Source organism: Ammospiza caudacuta, chromosome 1, assembly GCF_027887145.1.
Source record: "Ammospiza caudacuta isolate bAmmCau1 chromosome 1, bAmmCau1.pri, whole genome shotgun sequence".
NCBI lineage: Eukaryota > Metazoa > Chordata > Aves > Passeriformes > Passerellidae > Ammospiza > Ammospiza caudacuta.
This window is the reverse complement of record NC_080593.1, coordinates 107,420,699-107,439,208: the sequence shown is the minus strand read 5'-3', so window position 1 is coordinate 107,439,208 and position 18,510 is coordinate 107,420,699. Positions and strand designations below refer to the sequence as shown.

At 36.8% G+C, this 18,510-nt stretch overlaps 1 protein-coding gene across 3 annotated transcripts in view; it reads right to left on the bottom strand.

Moving 5' to 3' along the window:
• Window positions 1–353: 353 nt before the first annotated feature.
• Window positions 354–18,510, bottom strand: part of MIB1 (MIB E3 ubiquitin protein ligase 1) — a 76,969-nt gene continuing 58,812 nt past the window's right edge. For 2 of the 3 annotated variants that reach the window (XM_058818265.1, XM_058818282.1), the window contains exons 16-21: window positions 17,728–17,909; window positions 16,341–16,533; window positions 14,199–14,277; window positions 12,480–12,593; window positions 11,261–11,361; window positions 354–6,636 (exon numbers count right to left, since the gene is read on the bottom strand). In XM_058818265.1, the coding sequence (XP_058674248.1) occupies window positions 6,496–6,636; window positions 11,261–11,361; window positions 12,480–12,593; window positions 14,199–14,277; window positions 16,341–16,533; window positions 17,728–17,909 (810 nt within the window). In that variant the 3' untranslated portion in view covers window positions 354–6,495. The remainder of the gene's footprint in view (window positions 6,637–11,260; window positions 11,362–12,479; window positions 12,594–14,198; window positions 14,278–16,340; window positions 16,534–17,727; window positions 17,910–18,510) is intronic. The other variant, XM_058818273.1, reaches the window with a different exon arrangement.

The window sequence follows — 18,510 nt, the reverse complement described above, 5'->3', positions numbered from 1 at the left end:
CTGAAACCCTTGAGACCACAGAGATGAAGTCTTCCACCAATGCCAGCCCTGCTCCCATCACATTCAATGAACACATAAGGAGAAATATGTGAACAGCTCATAAATCCCAAAGCAAAGAACAAGAGGCTACTTCAAATGTATTTCAACAATTTGCATAAATTATTTTAAAATAAAGTTTTTTCAAAAGTATTTGACACCACTTTTTTCATACAGACCTGTCATATAAACCAAGGCTGAAGAAACTTGAAAAATGAAAAGAAACTGAGAAAGAGAGCAACAAACTTTTTATTCTGTCAGCTCCTTTTTTCACCTGTACACTAGGACAAATAAAAACACTAAGCCATATCAGTCTGGTTGGTTTTGTTGCCTTTGATTACGTAGGCTTTTTTTTTTTTTTTTTACAAATGCATCCATTAAATTGAATCCTAAAAGTACAAACCATGATGCAGCATCCGTTGTCTCAGAATATGGAAGTTACTGTATCTGGCAGGAGATGTTAAAATGATCACATTCACGTAGCCAGATCTCTAAAGGCCATTCAATTACAAGTAAACACAGAGTCTAACAAACACTTAACAGCAACTTGGGTCAGTAGAACAGTACTATGAACTGCATATTTACAGAAAAATTTGCACATAATCCAGAGATAATTTTAAATCAACCTTTCTGTTGTTACAACTTGATCCACCCTTCGAACTTCTACTGTGCTGCGTTAACAATGTTTGAGTACCTTGGAGATTCAAAGGCACATAGCACTTCTGATGCTTCCACAAACTCATTCTTCAGGAACATATTATAAAAGAAACAGTTTTTTTAAGAACTTTGGACTGCAAAATTTCTCAATAAAGTCTGGTGCTCTTTTAAACATTGTATGCCAACAAGTAACCAAGTTTGCAAAGACCTTTACAGGTATCCAATTTTCAAATTCCATGGTGACATCTAACATCATTACAACTCAGGAGGAAGACATATGAGCCACCACCCCCTTTCCAATGTTGTGTGCAAAATATAAGTATTAATTCAGCCCAACTATACTTTTAAATCAAAGCTCTTCAAAAAGTCAGTATACATCTTATATGACAAGTTTTACTAACCATACAGTACATCAGCATTTCCTTTGAAAAGCTTAGACCTTGCTAAGCAGTTTTAAAGTAAGCAATTATATAATGCTATCTGCATACAGAAATACACTACATTCACACAGGCAACCTTAAATTTCTCCAATAAACAGTCATGTCAAAATCTACAGTTTACAGAAAATATAAAGTTAGTTTTAACAAAAGCAAAAATGCTCGTTGTGATTCAGTAAAAACTGTTCCTTAACATGAATAGTTTGCATTCATACAGACACTAAGGCTGGGACAAATTAAGTATTTCTAGAAGCTCAAAATGACACAAAGTTTTCTAACTATGAAATGGCATGCAAACATACTGATTTGTTATTGGTTATTTCCCTCTCGCTTACAGAAGATTTACCAGATCAGAGTAAAGCAGGTACTTTTACATGTTATACAATTACCTCTTCCTCACACTGAAAATGTCACATACAGAAAATTTTCTCAGCTGTCTTTGACACAAAAGCTGCTTCTTTAAATTTGAATATTATGCCCTTCAGATCCTCATGACCAGTGCAACAATTAAACAGCTTTCAGAAAGCTTAACAATATCTAAATTTGCCAATTTTCCTTTACAGAAAATATATACAAGTTTATAAATCCATGGCGAGGGCATTACAACTATATTAACATCAACTCACTAACTGGATTGAAAAGATACTTGCATTCTTGTGAAGACCCTATGGCTGCTGCCCATTCAATAGTTCTATCAAGGCACTGTACAGTCATTAAATGTCTAGTATTCTCCAAGATGTGCTGAAGAATATTGTGAATGTGTTTAAGTTGTTAAAAAGCCCTGAGTCAGAACTTGCGTATTTACCACAGGCTGAGCTATAAAAATGGCACACACTAAAGCTTCTGCAGACAACAGTTCAGCTTTGTCAACACAAACAAAGTATGAAATGCACAGAAAGACAATAGTATGAATTCCAGGAACTTATGCACAGGTATACAATGTACTTTGTGGCAAATCACACACTGCTATTGTACGCAATTTACACAGTAATTTTCTAAAGTAAAAAAACCTCTGCAATGTATTCAGACATCAAAACTGATGAAGCAAAAGAAAACTGATGCATTCCCCACCCCTTCCCAAAGACAACGAACAGCTAGAGAAGAATTCAGCACTTTGACAGAAAGGAGGTAGCACTGCTAAAGGTTAGACTGTAGTGTTGTTGGGGTTTGGTTTTTTAAAGTGAAAACTTGACCCATGCAGCACAAAGAACAGGATAGGCTCTTCGGTTCACCAGCTGCTACTGGAAGAGTAAAATTAAATTTCTCACAATTAGTTTTGTAGAGGAAGCTCAGATCACTAGCTGAAAGCAGCTTCTTCAAACAATTTAGTGTTTACACTAACTGCAATTAATACTGCTAAAGATAATTACACGTACATAAACCTTCATCTCTAGAAAATATCTACACAATAAGTACTCAATTATTTTTAAAGACCATTTCAGGTCTTTAAAAGAAGCTAAAATACCAATTATAAGATTATGTTAAAAAGGCACAAGTACTTGTGCAAATCTGCTATATTCTCACCCAGTCCAAGTTAAGAATACCACCTTCTAATCAAACTTCCACATTTAGAAAGGAACTTGTTTGCTATCTCACCAGTCTAGTTTTTATTATCCACTACAGGAAAAAGGGATTTCTCCAAACCCCAACGTACAAATACACAGTAATCCAACAAATGGAAAGTAGGCAATAGCAGCCCAGATTTTGAGAAGTGCCATATAAGCCTGGGCCACAATAAGTGATGATACAAGTTTTGGGAGGAAAAAAAGTCAAAGGTAGTTATACAAAAGTTAACAATCTACAACTATTTAGTTTATTCTGTTAACCTCCTAGGTTGTCTTTACACTTTAAATCACTGCATAGTGATATGACTGCCTATGTCCCCTAATGAATGGAAAAGAAAGTATTTTACTTAAACATCTGAGCATACCTCACACTGAACAATACATATTTTTAGGTGTCTTGTTACTTGTTTCAAGAAACAAATGGAGATATTTCATTCCATTTAATTTCAAAATTGTTATTAAATGCTGGGGAATAGACATAACAAACCTTACAACCCTTACATTCCACGACTTTACAATAAATTAAGAGATAAATGCCTAACTGATTTTTCTAATTTTCACTTGGCTCAGGTGAAATTTAGACTTTAATCTTTTGTTGAAGACAGAAGCACAGTGATATTTCCTTAACTCTACTACTAGTTATGATCCCCTTTGGCCTTCAAGTGAACTTCTCATCCTTAAAATATGTGCTAGCCAATTAAACATTCACACTCTGTGCACAGATAACCACAAAGTAAAGCAAATGAGCTTAGTGGGATCCTCAACACCACTGGCTCACCTTCTACACCTGAACGAAAAGGGAGAGTCTGAATATAAATATTTATTTCCATAAATGATACTGGATTTGCAAGCAGTTTTCCTCTTTAAGTTTTTTGAAAGGCAAACTGTATCGCCATCTCCAGACGTGATACAGCCCTTCCTCCTGTCAATAAGAGACCTATATAAATAAATCAAGCATCTTGGTTAGCTTTCCTAGTTTTTATAATTCAATTGTTTTTCTTGGCACTAAAATAGTTGTTTTTCTGTGTCACCATCAAGCTGACACAGTTCAGTCTCAACTGGCACACAACATTGCTGAATGAGTCCAATCACAAACTCCTATGCAGTCACATCCATCTGCCTTGTGCGCAGTATAGGATACTAAAGCTGCTCCTACAGCAACACCTTCAGTCGTTGTCTCCATTTCCATAGGACTGTGATTCAAGCACTGAGGGTGTTAAGCAGTAACTTAGATCTTACATCCAGTTTCCTACCCAGGATGCTTCAGATCTGTTCTAACTCAGCTGAATTATTAAGCTGATGCTAAGTTGGAATACTTTCAAGTAATTCTGGCTTGTTCCAGCAACTAAGAGTCAGGAAAATGTGAACTGCTATACTGAGGTTTCAGTTTTGAGTTGTTATCAAGAAGAGATCTACCCTGCATCTGCATAGCCAGGTTTGCAGAGGTTCCCTTAAAGAATGAAGAGGACAAAATATGTCTGCCAGAGACAAAGGAAATCAAGGTACAAATCTGATGGATGACAGGCTAAAACTCAGAATGGATCATCAAATGGCACATCCTATTATAGAAGTATTTCCAGGGGAAGCCTGACAAGAAACGGAAGCCTACTACAGAAAGTTCAGCTGTAAAACATGCTACCAAAAAACCCCCAAAAACTAACAAAAAAACCAAACCAAAAACCTTAGTAACATGCATATTGTGCAAATGAAAATTGCAATGAACACTCAGATGCACACAGATTTCAAGCGGAGGTACCCAAAATGTTGAACTGAAAAAAGGTCTTACATCAAAAACTTTCCAAAACCCCTTGAAATTATGGTATTTTTGAATAGGAATTGAGAAGCTAAAAAAGGGAAGCCTGCTTCATTTGGTCAAGAATACAATTATCTTAGACCAGATGACTACTATTATACAAAATAAACCAGACTACTACAGTGACTCCAGATTGTGATTGTGTCCAATGACAGAATGCTGAAAATAATGAGGAACATTTGGAATGCTGGAGGAAGATAAAAGATGGCTATTGTAAGGCTGTGTATTACACCACTTCATGGTGTTAAAAGCCCCTCTACATACACTTTTCCAATATATCACTGTACTTGTTTCCTGGAAAACTTTATTCAGTGTTTAAATCTTATTGCTTAAAGGTTTGTCTATCTTCACAGTTTATTACTAACAGTCTTCTGAGACATTTGCCAATATTTGCAAAGTTCAGGTATATCAATATCAGTTTCAGAAGACAGATTAATTTATCTGCAAAGACCACAATTACAACATTATCCTTACTTGGATCTTTCCCTGAACTATCCTTTTATCCACATTTTAGATATATGCAATGAGAATTCAATGATAAATTCATCTTAGCTGCAAGTAAGGCACCTAAGTGACTCCAGCACGAATTTCTTTAATGTTCTGCAAGAGCACATCCAAATGAAGTGTGCACAATGGCAATGGGCTACATGAACTGTGCACTCAGAAAACAGTCAAATCACTTAGGAGCAAGCAGAGATTCCTTTTAGCTACAAGAGATCCTTAAATCAGTGTATTTTCTACCACTAAAAAGGATGAAAGGATACATTTGTTTTCAAAATGTTAATAGTTTGCAGTCCCTAACAGTAGCATTTTGGAGGTCAGGAGGAACAGCTTTTTACCATATCAGGGACAAGAAACTCCTTCAGCAAAATTCAGCTCAACTAGGCACAGCTCACAAAATTCACTGTTCTGTCAGCAATATCTTCATTTGCAGTATTATTCAGTAATGCTCACAGATAAGTTCTGGTGTTAACACCCCACTTAGATGAATAATCAATATTAAATATTCTCTTTTGCTGTTGACACTGTTTGCCTGGAGACAATAAAACTCACTTAAAAAGAAAGGAAATTTTGCAAAATCTTTTTTCTGAATTCACAGACCCACAATTTCTAAATGTCTCTGCATGTATGTGTTTCTACACAACGGATCAAATTCACTCATCTAAAAGGGGTAACTGACCCACTGCTCAAATCTTCTCCTTTCTACTCAAGCTAAAAGCAATTCCATACAAAGTAAAGTAATTAGCAGAATTATGAAGTTCACTATTTAAGTTACTTAGCTTGAACCTGTTAGCTCAAAGTGCGGTTTTGGAAACATAATGCTTCTAACACAGATTTTTCATTTTATTGTTTCCTATACAACCCATCCTCAGGAACAAAGGGCATGATGAAGTCAGAATTACCCTACCATTGCATTCTGAGGCATGACCTTATGGGAATAGTATATCTATTATTACTGTGTATATATTTTGTATTGATTTTTCATGACTGTGTATTTCAAGACAGAAATTAACTGTGAATCAGAACTGTCACAGGAAATGTCGACACTCTCCAGAAAGCACAAAGCAAAAAAAAAAAAAATCCTAAATACTTATGTTTGGTAGTAACGGACAATATAAAAAAAATTCCCTTACATCACTTGACATCTGATACATACGATACACACGAACAAAACCAGAATAAGATTGTTCCTTTAAACTTTAAGGGGAAGAAGAAGACAGAAACAAACTGAAAAAAAGACTGCTTTAAATTAGCATTAGGTTTAGATGTTTTTTAAGAGTAAAGCTACAAGCTGACTGTTCAAATACTGTTTCTTTTATTTGGTGTATTCACAGTCTTTAAACAACTACTATGTAACAAACCTGTGCTACAGTATTAGAAATGTTTTCATCAGAACCCTTTACTACCTTTCAAACTAACAGAGGCTTAAAAGCATCAACACGTCCTTACTCTTTGACAACCTAGTAAAAAAGACCCTGGCCCCTGCTCAGTACAAAAGGATCCTCCGTTCGATGGCCTTGCGGCAAATGGGGCACTCGCTCATCCGGTCTCCGCACAGCTGGCACGTCCCGTGGCCACACAGGAAGATCATGTTCTTCAGGCGGTCCAAACACACAGGACACATTGTCTGCAAAAGATTTGCACAAGTTACCTACTCAGTGGTAGCAGTTATACAGTACTGAGCATGCAACTGCTGAAATTCAACAACAAATATGTCATCCTAAGCATAGCAGATAATTGCCACGGCCACTAAGCTAAATTGCAGGGGTTTTTTTAAGTACCATTTTTATTCCACATGGACTTAAAATATACGGGCTTTTCCTACTCCATCATGACACAACCACATAGATTTTTGAAAAATATGATTTCTTTAATTAAGGCAATCCAGTAGTAGTTTGACATCATATTTTCAATATAATTATGCAGATTTGCAACATTAAAACACTCTTCAGAAACGTTCTACTTTATATCATATAATCTTCCAGGGAACAAAACATCAACAGCTTGATATATGCAATGCTTGGGTAATGATTTACAAATTTCTTCTCAGGCTAGCTAGCCATTCATAAACTTACCTGTAAACACCAAGCACTCAACACCCACAGCAGGAATAAAAATGTTACATAATCAATATGATATGTAAAATTTAGTACTTTGTGGAAGTTATCTAGATTTTCAACCAAAAGAACACCTCACGTTTCAAATAAGAGAACAGTTTAGTAAATCTGTAACCTTCACTCATAACAGCAGCACAGCAAACTTTTAAAATCAGTTTTAATTGCTGAACGTGAAGTGATGGTCAATGCCCAAAGTTCTTCAACAGAAAAATTCATTTTGCACCAAGCCACTAAGGAACAATGTCCTTCATCTTTTTTCATGTGCAGAAATTGAAGTTTTCATAAGGCATGTTCCTTCACCATAAATATATTGCACCCATATTAGGATTTCATTTATAACAGTTTATCAAATTTAGTAAATGAATAGATGTTACAAAAGATGAAAATTATTAAGACCATTCTATAGAACAAATCAAATCTAAGATTCCTCTTATCTGAGACATACTACAAATATCTAACAATTACAAATATTGATCTCATACATAAAATGAAATACTGACAATGCTTGTATTTCAAATACAAATTCATTTTATCACCACCTTGCACCTGTGATTTACTTCTGTATTCATCATTGGGGCTTCACTTCAATTTGTTCATTGCATGAGAGAAAATCCATAACGAGGTACCCTGTTCAGAAAAATCCTAAAGCACATTTTCTATGAAATCAATAGGTATTACTTCCTAGGGTAGATAGCGTAACTGAAGACCAAAAGAATTCGCCAAAATTCTGCTTAAGAGTTTAAATTGGCATGGAACCTGGCTAAATCACTATTTTAATCTTCAGGGTACTAGTATAACGGACTAGCAGGAAAATAAAACTTCCAGGTAAAACCTTAAGCCATTTTATACTTTAAAAAAGCCCTGAAGGGAAATGTGCTCCAGCTTTGCCAGAATTTCCACAATACTGTAACAAAACATTGTCAAACTAAGAATTTACAGAAGACTGACTGTCTGTCAATCAGTCCTGCTCATTTTTCCATTCACATGAAGTCATCACCTTCACATCCTACACATCAATGGGACCTTTAGAGTATTCCTCCTCCAGCAACTCACAGACTTCAGGTACCAGTGAAACAGCTATTTCCAATGCAATGAATACACAGCTGTGTGACACGTGTCTGTGACTTGGCAGCGCTGGTGTGATGATCATTCACAAAGGACTGACAAAGCAAACACTCATCTTATCTTTGGGAAAATCCTCAATGTGTAGCATTTACTGTATGTTTTGGCTAATTATTTGCTTTTGTGTCTAAATATAATATCAGAATTACTGAAGTTACAAGGGTCTGATTCTCTCCAAATGTTACACCATCATTTAAAAATGAAAGCATCTATTAAGGAACACAGAAATAATAAAAAAATCAAATCTGCTGAAACACCATTACTTTGAACTGTTTCATTCACTCAAGGACAGAAATCCCCATATTTTCATTTTATAGATATGTAGTATTAGAAGATTGCCCTACTTCTCCTGCTTAGTACAGAAGCACAGTATATAAAACATGTTAGCTGTTTAATTTCTTAACGTGATGCTATCTTAACACTTAAGTTACTTCACACAGTAGGAGGACTCAGCTGGCAGAATAACAAGCTTCCTCTTTGCTACACAATTCTCTTCTGACAGGCTTTTCTCAATTAGTTCAGCAGTTTCCCAGTGGGGTATAAGCCCAGATAACTGAGTTTTATCCAAATGTGAAGGAGAATTCCTTATTTAACCACCATCTTATACTTGTACAGTGAAAGAAAGTTCACTGCAAGCCTTATGTCCCCTATGGGCAACAGAAAAATAAGTACCTGTAACTATTATATTATTTGTTAGAACATCCTCTGCATGAAATCCCGTTTTTTATGTGCCTGCAACATTTGACTCCCATCTTTTAATGAAAAGAAATAGTATAAAAAGGCACTATGCCTGTTCTATATGAGAATTACTTCTTCAGGTAAGTACTCTGGGAAAGTGCCCATTGCACCTTAAGTATAACTGGGTTTGCAACTCAAATTATTTTTCTTTCACTAACAAGGTGTTTTAAACTGCTTGAAATATGAATTTCTCACTACTAAAAACAGTTTTTACAACAATATACAGGTGCACAGTGACAAAATCAATTTATTTTTTAAGGAAGAAGAAAGTGATGTAAGTATGGTGAAGGAACATACGTAAGATATTAGATGGATGGTGATGATTATGTATGAAATGGAGTGAAGGTATTGCAATTACAGTCAAAAGGGTTCACATTCAGGGAATCCCTGACGAATGGTGTGGTCATCAGATGTGGGAGATTCTGTTGACATCAGCATCACTTCTGCTTGGCACCAGAAATAGTTTTAAAAGCTTGCTGCACTAACATATTAGATTATCATTGAAGGTATGAGTTGAAACAAAGGCTTATACCTGCTGAAAGAGAACAAATTAATTTTAAGTAGAAAAATATCAATTGAACATGAAGACTGATCTATTACAGCAAAAATCAAAAGAATAGACAATTATTCTGAATGCTGTGCAAAACTTCAAGCACAAATTTAAAAGATGAGATGATCAATTTTAATCAAACCTGACTTGCTACACACAAGTACAATACAACTTGCCCTGTCACAAGACTAAGCACAAAAGACACTGAAAACACAAGTCTCAAGCCAAGAGGCACACAAGGAATAGCCAGAGCCATCTCCTTCTAGTCAGAGGCATTGAACAATTCTGGTAGCTGGCTAGCAAAATCCCAAATCAGAGAGAATAAAATAGCACCTAAGGAAAACTGACAAAAAATCCCTGAGATCACATCTAATCAAGAAGAAAAACTGTAACAAAGTAGTTTTCTTTTCACGTGCCTATACATAAGAATATCGACATAGGCAAACAGAACTCTGATCTTCTATAACTCCTAAAGTACCCTGAAAAAACGTATCTGAAGAAAACAGATTACTTGCATTTAAGCATGCATCTGGCATCTTGTGGATGCACCATTTCAAATGCCAAAAGAATAACCTTATTCTTTCCATTCAATGCTAAAAAGTAAAGCAGAAGCTATATAGTGGATGCAAGCCATCAGAGATGACAGTAACATCTGGAGCTTCCAGGTAAGACAGATAGGCATTTTCAAATTACAATTTTCAATCTTGCATGTTCTTTACAGATAAAAACTACACAGGAAAGAGTTTTGAATTTCTGTGACTGGGGTGCTGGCCCAGTCACCATATGACAGGAAAAGCTCCTCACAGACATTCAGTTGAGCATATCAGCTCTCAAATTTAAGGCATTTTGAAACACAGGCCCTAAGCCTGGCAATCTAAATGTTCTAGCCCAAGCTTTTATGCACATGAACAGCTGAATCCAACACTACCAGGACTAGATGTGATGCTGCCATCACTGAAGTATTATGGACTGCTGTAAGCCTACTACAGGAAAAGGCAAGCTAGAACACCTCAGTTTCCTGTATCCATGAGAAGTTTTTTCCAATTGTGTTATACACAGGGAAACAAAAAGTCACATTATCAAGGGTTCTAAGAGAGTAACCTCATTCAGTAGTCAAATGCTCCAGATCCCTTACTGCTGAAAGATCTGCAAACACTACACCTAATTACAAAGATAAATCTTAACATTTAAATTCCAAATATTTGAATTACATGTATAGTATTTTCAAAGTTTTAACCTTGAAGCCACACAGTTTTGTGAAGAGTGTGTTCACTATACTCTTCATAAGACAGGTAACTATCAGCTATTGTTCCAAGGCAGTTAATGAACAGACAAGTAAAGATTAAGGTAGATACAGAATGATGAAGATGATCTACTTTTATCACTGCTCTGTGAAAACAGTTTCTTCTGTATCAACACATTCAGGTCAGCTTAACAGTCAGAGAATGTACGGGCTGGGAAGAGCGTCCTTTTTCAGTCACATCAACACACACGCTCTAATAGATGGATTATCAAACATAGCCACTTGATTTTTTCTTTTAATCCCATACATAAAGGACATACAAGTCACATCCCACAAAAAATATTGGTCTTCCAACTACAGTTTAAGACCTGATGCACTTCAACATGTCATTTTGCTTTAAATAATAAAGGATGCATTGCCTTTTTCAATCAAGTGGTTCTTGCACTTAATGGGTCTTACAACTTTTATCCAGCACTTTTACCTGTTCCTTGATGTCTTGCAACTGTTGCTGCAGCTTCTGTACATCTGCATTGACATTAGTGTTGTCTTTGTCCTTCTGCAAAACTGGAATGTTTCCACTTGCTGTAACATTAAAAGAAAATAAAGATATGTGGTTACGCAGCAATCTAATGAACCAGGAATAATTATTTTCAGTGTCACAGCTATAATTTTTCAATTATCTGAAAAAAACGTTAGTCAACCATCTTTGATAATCTAATTAAGTTCACTACACCCTCACTGCAGCTCAACAAAGAATTTCTTTGAGTTTAGCAGCAATACTTCTTTGACAAGTATTTCCATAATAATGATGCTTGTAGTTCCTTAATGTTCTCAGAATTCTTATTTGTCAGCGAAGTTCCTGACATGAATATTTTTTGCATATGTTTAAGGGAAAAAAAAAGCCAAATTCCATCACACTGAAATGACTTTTTTATCTACAGAGATGATTCTATTTGGTGTTCAAAATTGCCCAAGTGTCTTAGGAGCAGTTCATTCAAAATTTGAACAAGCTCAGATTAATAGTCCTCTATTTGACTGATCTGGGAAGCAATGAAAGAAAGAATTGTCAAGTCTTGAATTTCCAGTGAGTACTGAAAATCTGATTTTAATGACTATTCTTATATTTATCTATATCAGAACCTTATGACAAGAATGAACTGATATCCCATTCTCATAAACTCAACAGAAATACAGTGTACCACATATACGCACACAGAGCAAATAGAAATAATTCATAGAAATTACTCAAATAAGTCACAAGAAGTTTAAAAACGAGTCAAAGGAGGAGATGTAAAACTAGACATTCTCTCAGGAAAGTTGCTTGTACCTAAATACAAAATACTCACCATTACTTCAGAGTACCAGAGGTAAAAAAAAAAAATAAAAATATTTGCTCATTTGCACAGTCACAGAAAATCTTCAGCTTTTACTTCTTAGGGCATTAGTAAGTGGCCAAGTCATCACACGTTTTGGATTCTACTCCGAATGCCAGAAGCAACTCTCCAGTGTAATGACTGGTGGTGGTACCACATTTGCTGCTACTGATGCAGAAAGTAGTGCAAACAGCAAAGGGATACCTGGGTTAGCACTGTTTTCATTAAACATTTCTTCAGAAAGGAGAGAAATATTTAGATCATTTGAGAGAATGAGAATAGAGTGGTGGAGGAACAGGAAAGAGTATGGGCTCTGGAGTCACTCACAAATATCATCACTGGTATCTTCTGTACCTTTCCCTCCGCAGCACATTATGAAAGGCACTCTTCGCTCAACCACTGCCCGACACTGTACACATTTCTTCATCAAGCTTGCACAGTCTGAGGGAACAGAAAAATAAATCAACTCCGAATCTTCCCACTTTGTTTTTCTTTTTTCCTATACATGAATTTGTTTATTCAGAGTAACTAAACAGCAATGACTTAACAGATGCTTATAACATGAAGAACTACTTGAGTTTATCTCCACATAATTTTCTGCAAATCACACCCAAACAACGCCCTTTTTGGTGCTGAAACTAAATCTATTCTCTGTCTCCTTTTAAGGTATTTCAAGTGAACATGTTCCTCTTTCTCCAGATAGATGTCTAGTCCACAAGAACTTCAGATGTTAAAAGGTAATCACACATTTGAGACCAGAACTTTCAAGAATGTAATGACTATCTGGCTATCTTTTTCTTTAGAACAAAGGATCTCACTACCTGTCCTAATGCTCCAGGGGCAAAGAGTTGCAGCTCTTTACCCTTAAGAGTAAACCTACATATTTTGATATAATCCTAGAAAGGGGGCTGTAATTTTTCTACTAAAGGCAAGTTATTGTCTTATAAATGCTAAAATGTTACTGTGAATCAAAAGAGTGGGTCCTACAAAATACACGAACTTGAAGACTCTCTCATCCTGCTTGAACAAGATGGCCAGAAAAAAATCTGGAAAGAAATAATCTACAACTGTTAAACCTTCGGCTGTCCTTGTTACAGCTTAGACTTGGTGACGTGTACTGCGCTGCTGAAATCCTTCACCACAGTCATCAATCTTTTTGTTGTCTTCTTTCCTGGGAAACGATTCAAAAAAAACTTCTCTCATCATCTTTCAACTGCAGACAGTGAAAGAAGCCAGACCAGGCTAACTATAGTCAGTGGTTTGATGTCAGCTGCCTCAGCCAGAACAGAGGAAGAAACCAGACTTCTTTAGCAAGTCCAAGTAAGCAGTTACTCATGGGAACGATTACCTTCCCTCTTGTGTAGATCCTCATCAATAAGGACTGCTATTCTCTAGGGAAATGACCCTTCAACAAAACCCTGAAACGTCTGGAGACAAGGTGATAGCTGCATTCTCATCCACTTCTACTCAAAACCAAAAAATTTCTAGAGCTCACCTACCTATTTTACCATTACACAAGATAAATCAAAATGAACCATAACCGGTGTTCTTTGCAAAGATACATGATGTGACTTCTGGGGCAAAATACAGCCCTTGTGCAAATCTGTAGATTAATAATGAAGCATACTAAGTATTTATTGACAATATATTTTAAAACACCATTTGCACATCTGAATGCCCTCAAAAAGCTGCAACAAAACAACAAAATGAATTCTAATTACTACCAAAGTAATTAATGATATGCAGTAGGCTTCTATTATGTGAGAAAGCCTACTCAGTTAAATTATTCAGATGACAGAGCACACACTTTCTAAATATTTGAAAATCTCCACTTTGTCCTCCAATTATTACCAGCATGACAAATAATGTCAAAATTCTGATGATCACACCAGACTACCAAGTAAATTGAACCTGAAATCAGATTACTAATTGTCACTGTTGAGACGGACACACAACGTACACACACTTGATAATGGTTTTAGCAATCTGATTAAAAACATTCTGTCTCACAATTACCTCCAAAAGAATTTTTGTAAAGTTACTTACTCTCACAGGCACACATATGACCACAAGGCTGGAAGAGCACTGCTGCCTTTTTGTCTGAACATACTACGCATTCTTCAATCTGTAAAGAACAACATACACACGTGAGCAAAGTGCATCTCCTGCTCTCTACATTAATTTGCAAGGCACATGGGCCTCAAGAATCTCCATCTAGTGGGGTTTTAAACACATTCAGCATCTCAAAATGCAACTTAAGTTATCACATTAACTTCTAAGAACAGGTATTTGCTGGCAATTTTTACACATTCAGTACAATGACAGGCACAGAGAAGCATTTAGAACACCATATATTTATTTTTCTTTTCTCCTTCTTTATTCCATCAAGGACACTTAAAAAAGGGTTGATCAGAGAGTCTCCAGGAAGATGTCATTACAGCATTTCTGTACTCAAAGGGGACTTATAAGAAAGATGGGAAAAAACTTTTTTGCTGGGCCTGTTGCAGTAGTACAGGGGGTAATAGTTTTAGACTAAAAGAAAGCCAATTTGGTATAAGAACCAAATTTTTTATGATGAGTGTCATGAAACACTGGAACAGGTTACCCAGAGTGGTGGCAGATGATCCACCCCTGGAAACATTGAAGGTCAAGCTGGACAGGGCTCTGAGCAACATGATCTCGTTGAAGATGTTCCAGCTCATCGCACAGTATCAGATGTCAGTCACATTACTGATTTTAAAGGCCCCTTCCAACATTCTATGATCCCATGAAATTTAACTTAAAAAGTACTTTTACAGAAATGTTTTAATATTCTGGGCTAGGCTTTCTCAAGTCGTTTTGTGTGAGAGCTGTATATATCATGGAATCATCAAATGGTTTGGGTTGGAAAGGACCTTACAGATACTCCAGTTCCAACCCGTGCCATGGGCAGGGACATCTTCCACTAGACCAGGTTACTCAGGGCCCCATCCAACCTGGCCTTGAACACTGCCAGGGATGGGGCATATGCAGTATGATCATAGACATCACATACAATTCCATTTATACTGGCCTGCACCACTTCTTTCAGCTCATAGAACTGTTGTTCTGATTCATTCATTTCTTGGCCTTGCAGTTTTTATACAGAAAAGTATAAGAGAAGTATTGACCAGATATTCCAATCTCTCAAACTAATTCAGCAAAAGAAATCAAAGGAAGGCTATCCATAAAGCTTAGCTTTCACCTGGGAAAGCTGATTTCCATAGAGTACCTTCTTTAGATCAATGAGTAGGGGCAGAACCCTCACTTTTATAATTCTTATACTTACTCTGAAATGGAGGAAAAAACAACATACTACAGAAGCAGACTAATCAAATATATTTGGAAAAAGCAAAAAAAAAAAAAAAAAAAAAAAAAACCAACCCAAAAAACCCAAACAGTTTGGTTTCCAAAAAAAAACCCAAACAAAGAAAAAAAACCCCCAAAGCCAATCTAAAAATCAAACATAAATCCAAATGCAGAACATGATTTCTTTTTTTTTTTTTGGCAGCTAAAAAAAACAGGACAAGACTTGGTGATTACAAGGAATAAAAGAATACTCAAACAGAAAAGCAATGGGGAGGTACCCATATAGTCAAAACTACTTGTGAATAACCATTTGAAAAACCTTTGGTCTCCAAAACAGGGCATGACTGATTGATTCTCTGAAGGAAAAAGACAGTGTAATGAAACTCATGTTTCCAAAGAAAAAGAAAGTGAATGCTGAAAGTAATTATTAACTACAGAAACAAGTACATATTAACTCAGTTTACAGGCAAATCATCCTTCAAGTAGCCCTAAGGAATAGAAGAACTCAATATTACTGAGGGAAATTGTATTTCAGAAGAAGCAGCAATTTATCTTAATATGAAGAAAAGATACCATGGCAGGGGGAAAATAGTCTATTTCAATAAAGCATCCTCAGGTGATTGTATCAGGAACTCTGAGGACCTGAACAATGAAGACATTGCGAGGCAGGGATAGGTAGGTATGACAGGCAAACAGAAAAGAGCAAGATATGATTATGATGAAAAATTAACTATCCAGTGAGACATGTTGGGCATAATACCACATAAAATATGTATATTTCTTTGACCTCTTTTTTACTTTTTTTTTTTTTACATTTCCATTATAAAAGTAAGAGAACCAATAAATTTCAAAGGTTTTTACCTTTGTCCTAGACTGAACTTGTTCTTTACAGATGAGGCATTTTTTCACCCGTGGTGAGCACAATGAACACGTGGCAATGTGGCCACATGGGCCAAACAGAGTGTCTCTCTTCATGTCTGAACACACCATACATTCTTCTAAGGTTTCAGAATCATTGTTGATCATAGATGGACTTCGGGAACCAACCTGGCCACTACAAAGAAACCTTGCAGTCAAACTTTTAATAATTAAAAAAACTCACTCAAATTCAAATGCACATCAACTGGCTGCTTCTATACTCCTATGCACTTGGGCATCAATGTATGATCATACAGTGATTTGAGCTACCTTTTCCCAGAAGTACAGCTGACACTGCAGGGCAAGGTTACACACTTGGATAAGGCATTGTACAGAAACAGGACACACAGGTTAGGATATCGTGTTGTGAGCGTAAAACGTCGCTTTCTCTCATCCTAAGAGCTTGCTTTACTAACAGAGACGTGCCCTGCGGCGGGCAGCCCCCGAGCCTCGCCCATCCATCCGCACGCCCGGCAGTGCCGGAGCTCCGCGCTGCGCTGGCCCGCAGAGGGCGCCCGTGCCCAACTCCCGCCATGGGATGGGGCCGGACACACGGACACACACACGGACACACACACGGACTCCAAAAGGAAATAAGCACCTTACTCTTTACCAGGCAACACCAATAAAAACAGCGTCTCTTTTTCACATCTTAAGAGTACAGGGTTTTTTTCCATACAGGAATTAAAGATGAGAATCGTTTGCGGCAATGGGTGGAACGTAACTAGGACAAGGTGAATCCTCTGATACTGCATGGACCTGATAACATGGTACTTCACTGAAATTGTGATTCCTAGAGACATCAGACCTACCCCCTCGTTCTCTTTTCACAGAATCATACAGTTGTTCAGATTAACAGGCACTCAGTAGGTGACCTTCTCAAAGCAGCAACAGTGAATTCATATCAGTTTATACAAGGCTTTGCCTATTTCAGTCATTAAAAGTCGTACGGACAGAGATTTCACAACTTTCCAGGCCAACCTGTTTGCAATGCTTAGTTATTCTTCCAGGGATTTCCCCCTGACTGCCTTGTGAAGTTCTACCAATTCCTCCCCTGAAGACTATCACCTTCCCATTCTCACCTTTCCCATACTAATATGCATGAAAGCTTGGGTAAGTTTCAAGTAATGTATTTCTGAATAGCATTCAGTGTACCATAAAAACCTAAAGAATTAAAAGTTAAAAAAAAATTGCCACGCACAAAAACCCCCACCAAACTCCCAAGTTTGTACGTTTTAATTAGCTATTGCTAATTTCAACATTTTAAAAAAATCAGTTAATCTGTGGAAAGCAGACATTTGGAAACAGTGTATTTTATGAATATACAAACCTGACTTTTTCTTTGTGACATTTAGCCAATGCTTTGCAGAGACTTGGATCAGGGCAGAGGTCGAGAGGGGACTGACCCTTCTTGTTGCGAATGCCGAGGTCAGCCCCGTTGGCTGCCAGGAAGCAGGCAATAGATGCAGCACTCTTCTTCTCTGCTCCTTGAGTGCCAAGTCCCATAATTAACTGAAAGAAAACAAATATGTAAGCAAGAAAGACTCTCTAAACAGTTAAGAATCATCTGGCTAAAGGAAAGCTACTTGACATGCACACATGCACATATATACGTAAATGTGTAAGGCAAAGGAAGCGTCTCTAGAACTAAAACCAAAACAATTGCTTCATTCTGAGTCAGCTATATTCAGCTTTCTTTTAGAAACTAAAATTTAGCAAGGAATAGTTCTACTGAAGCACTCAATCTCCTGTACACCTATACTCACGTGTGAAGTGGCTGTCCTTCTATGTAAGCACTGTAAAGGGCAAAGTTCCAGTGGGTATATTCAGAAGACACTTCAGTATATAGTCAAATTGCTCAGTTCAGACAAAATGCTACCACCGCACTTGGACTGAAATCACAGTTGAGCATAGAAATGAATGCACATCTACTTTTAGTCCAGTCAGAAAACTACCTGCCCAAGAGAGACTGAAATTCAGTTACTTTCCCAGTCTGGATGGATTAAAACCCACACACTGTCCCTATCTAATCACATAATGCTACTCTGCCCTTTCACAGCTGTTACTCTATCCTTGTGTAACTGCTTCACAAGGTCAGCCCGAAACACTAAGA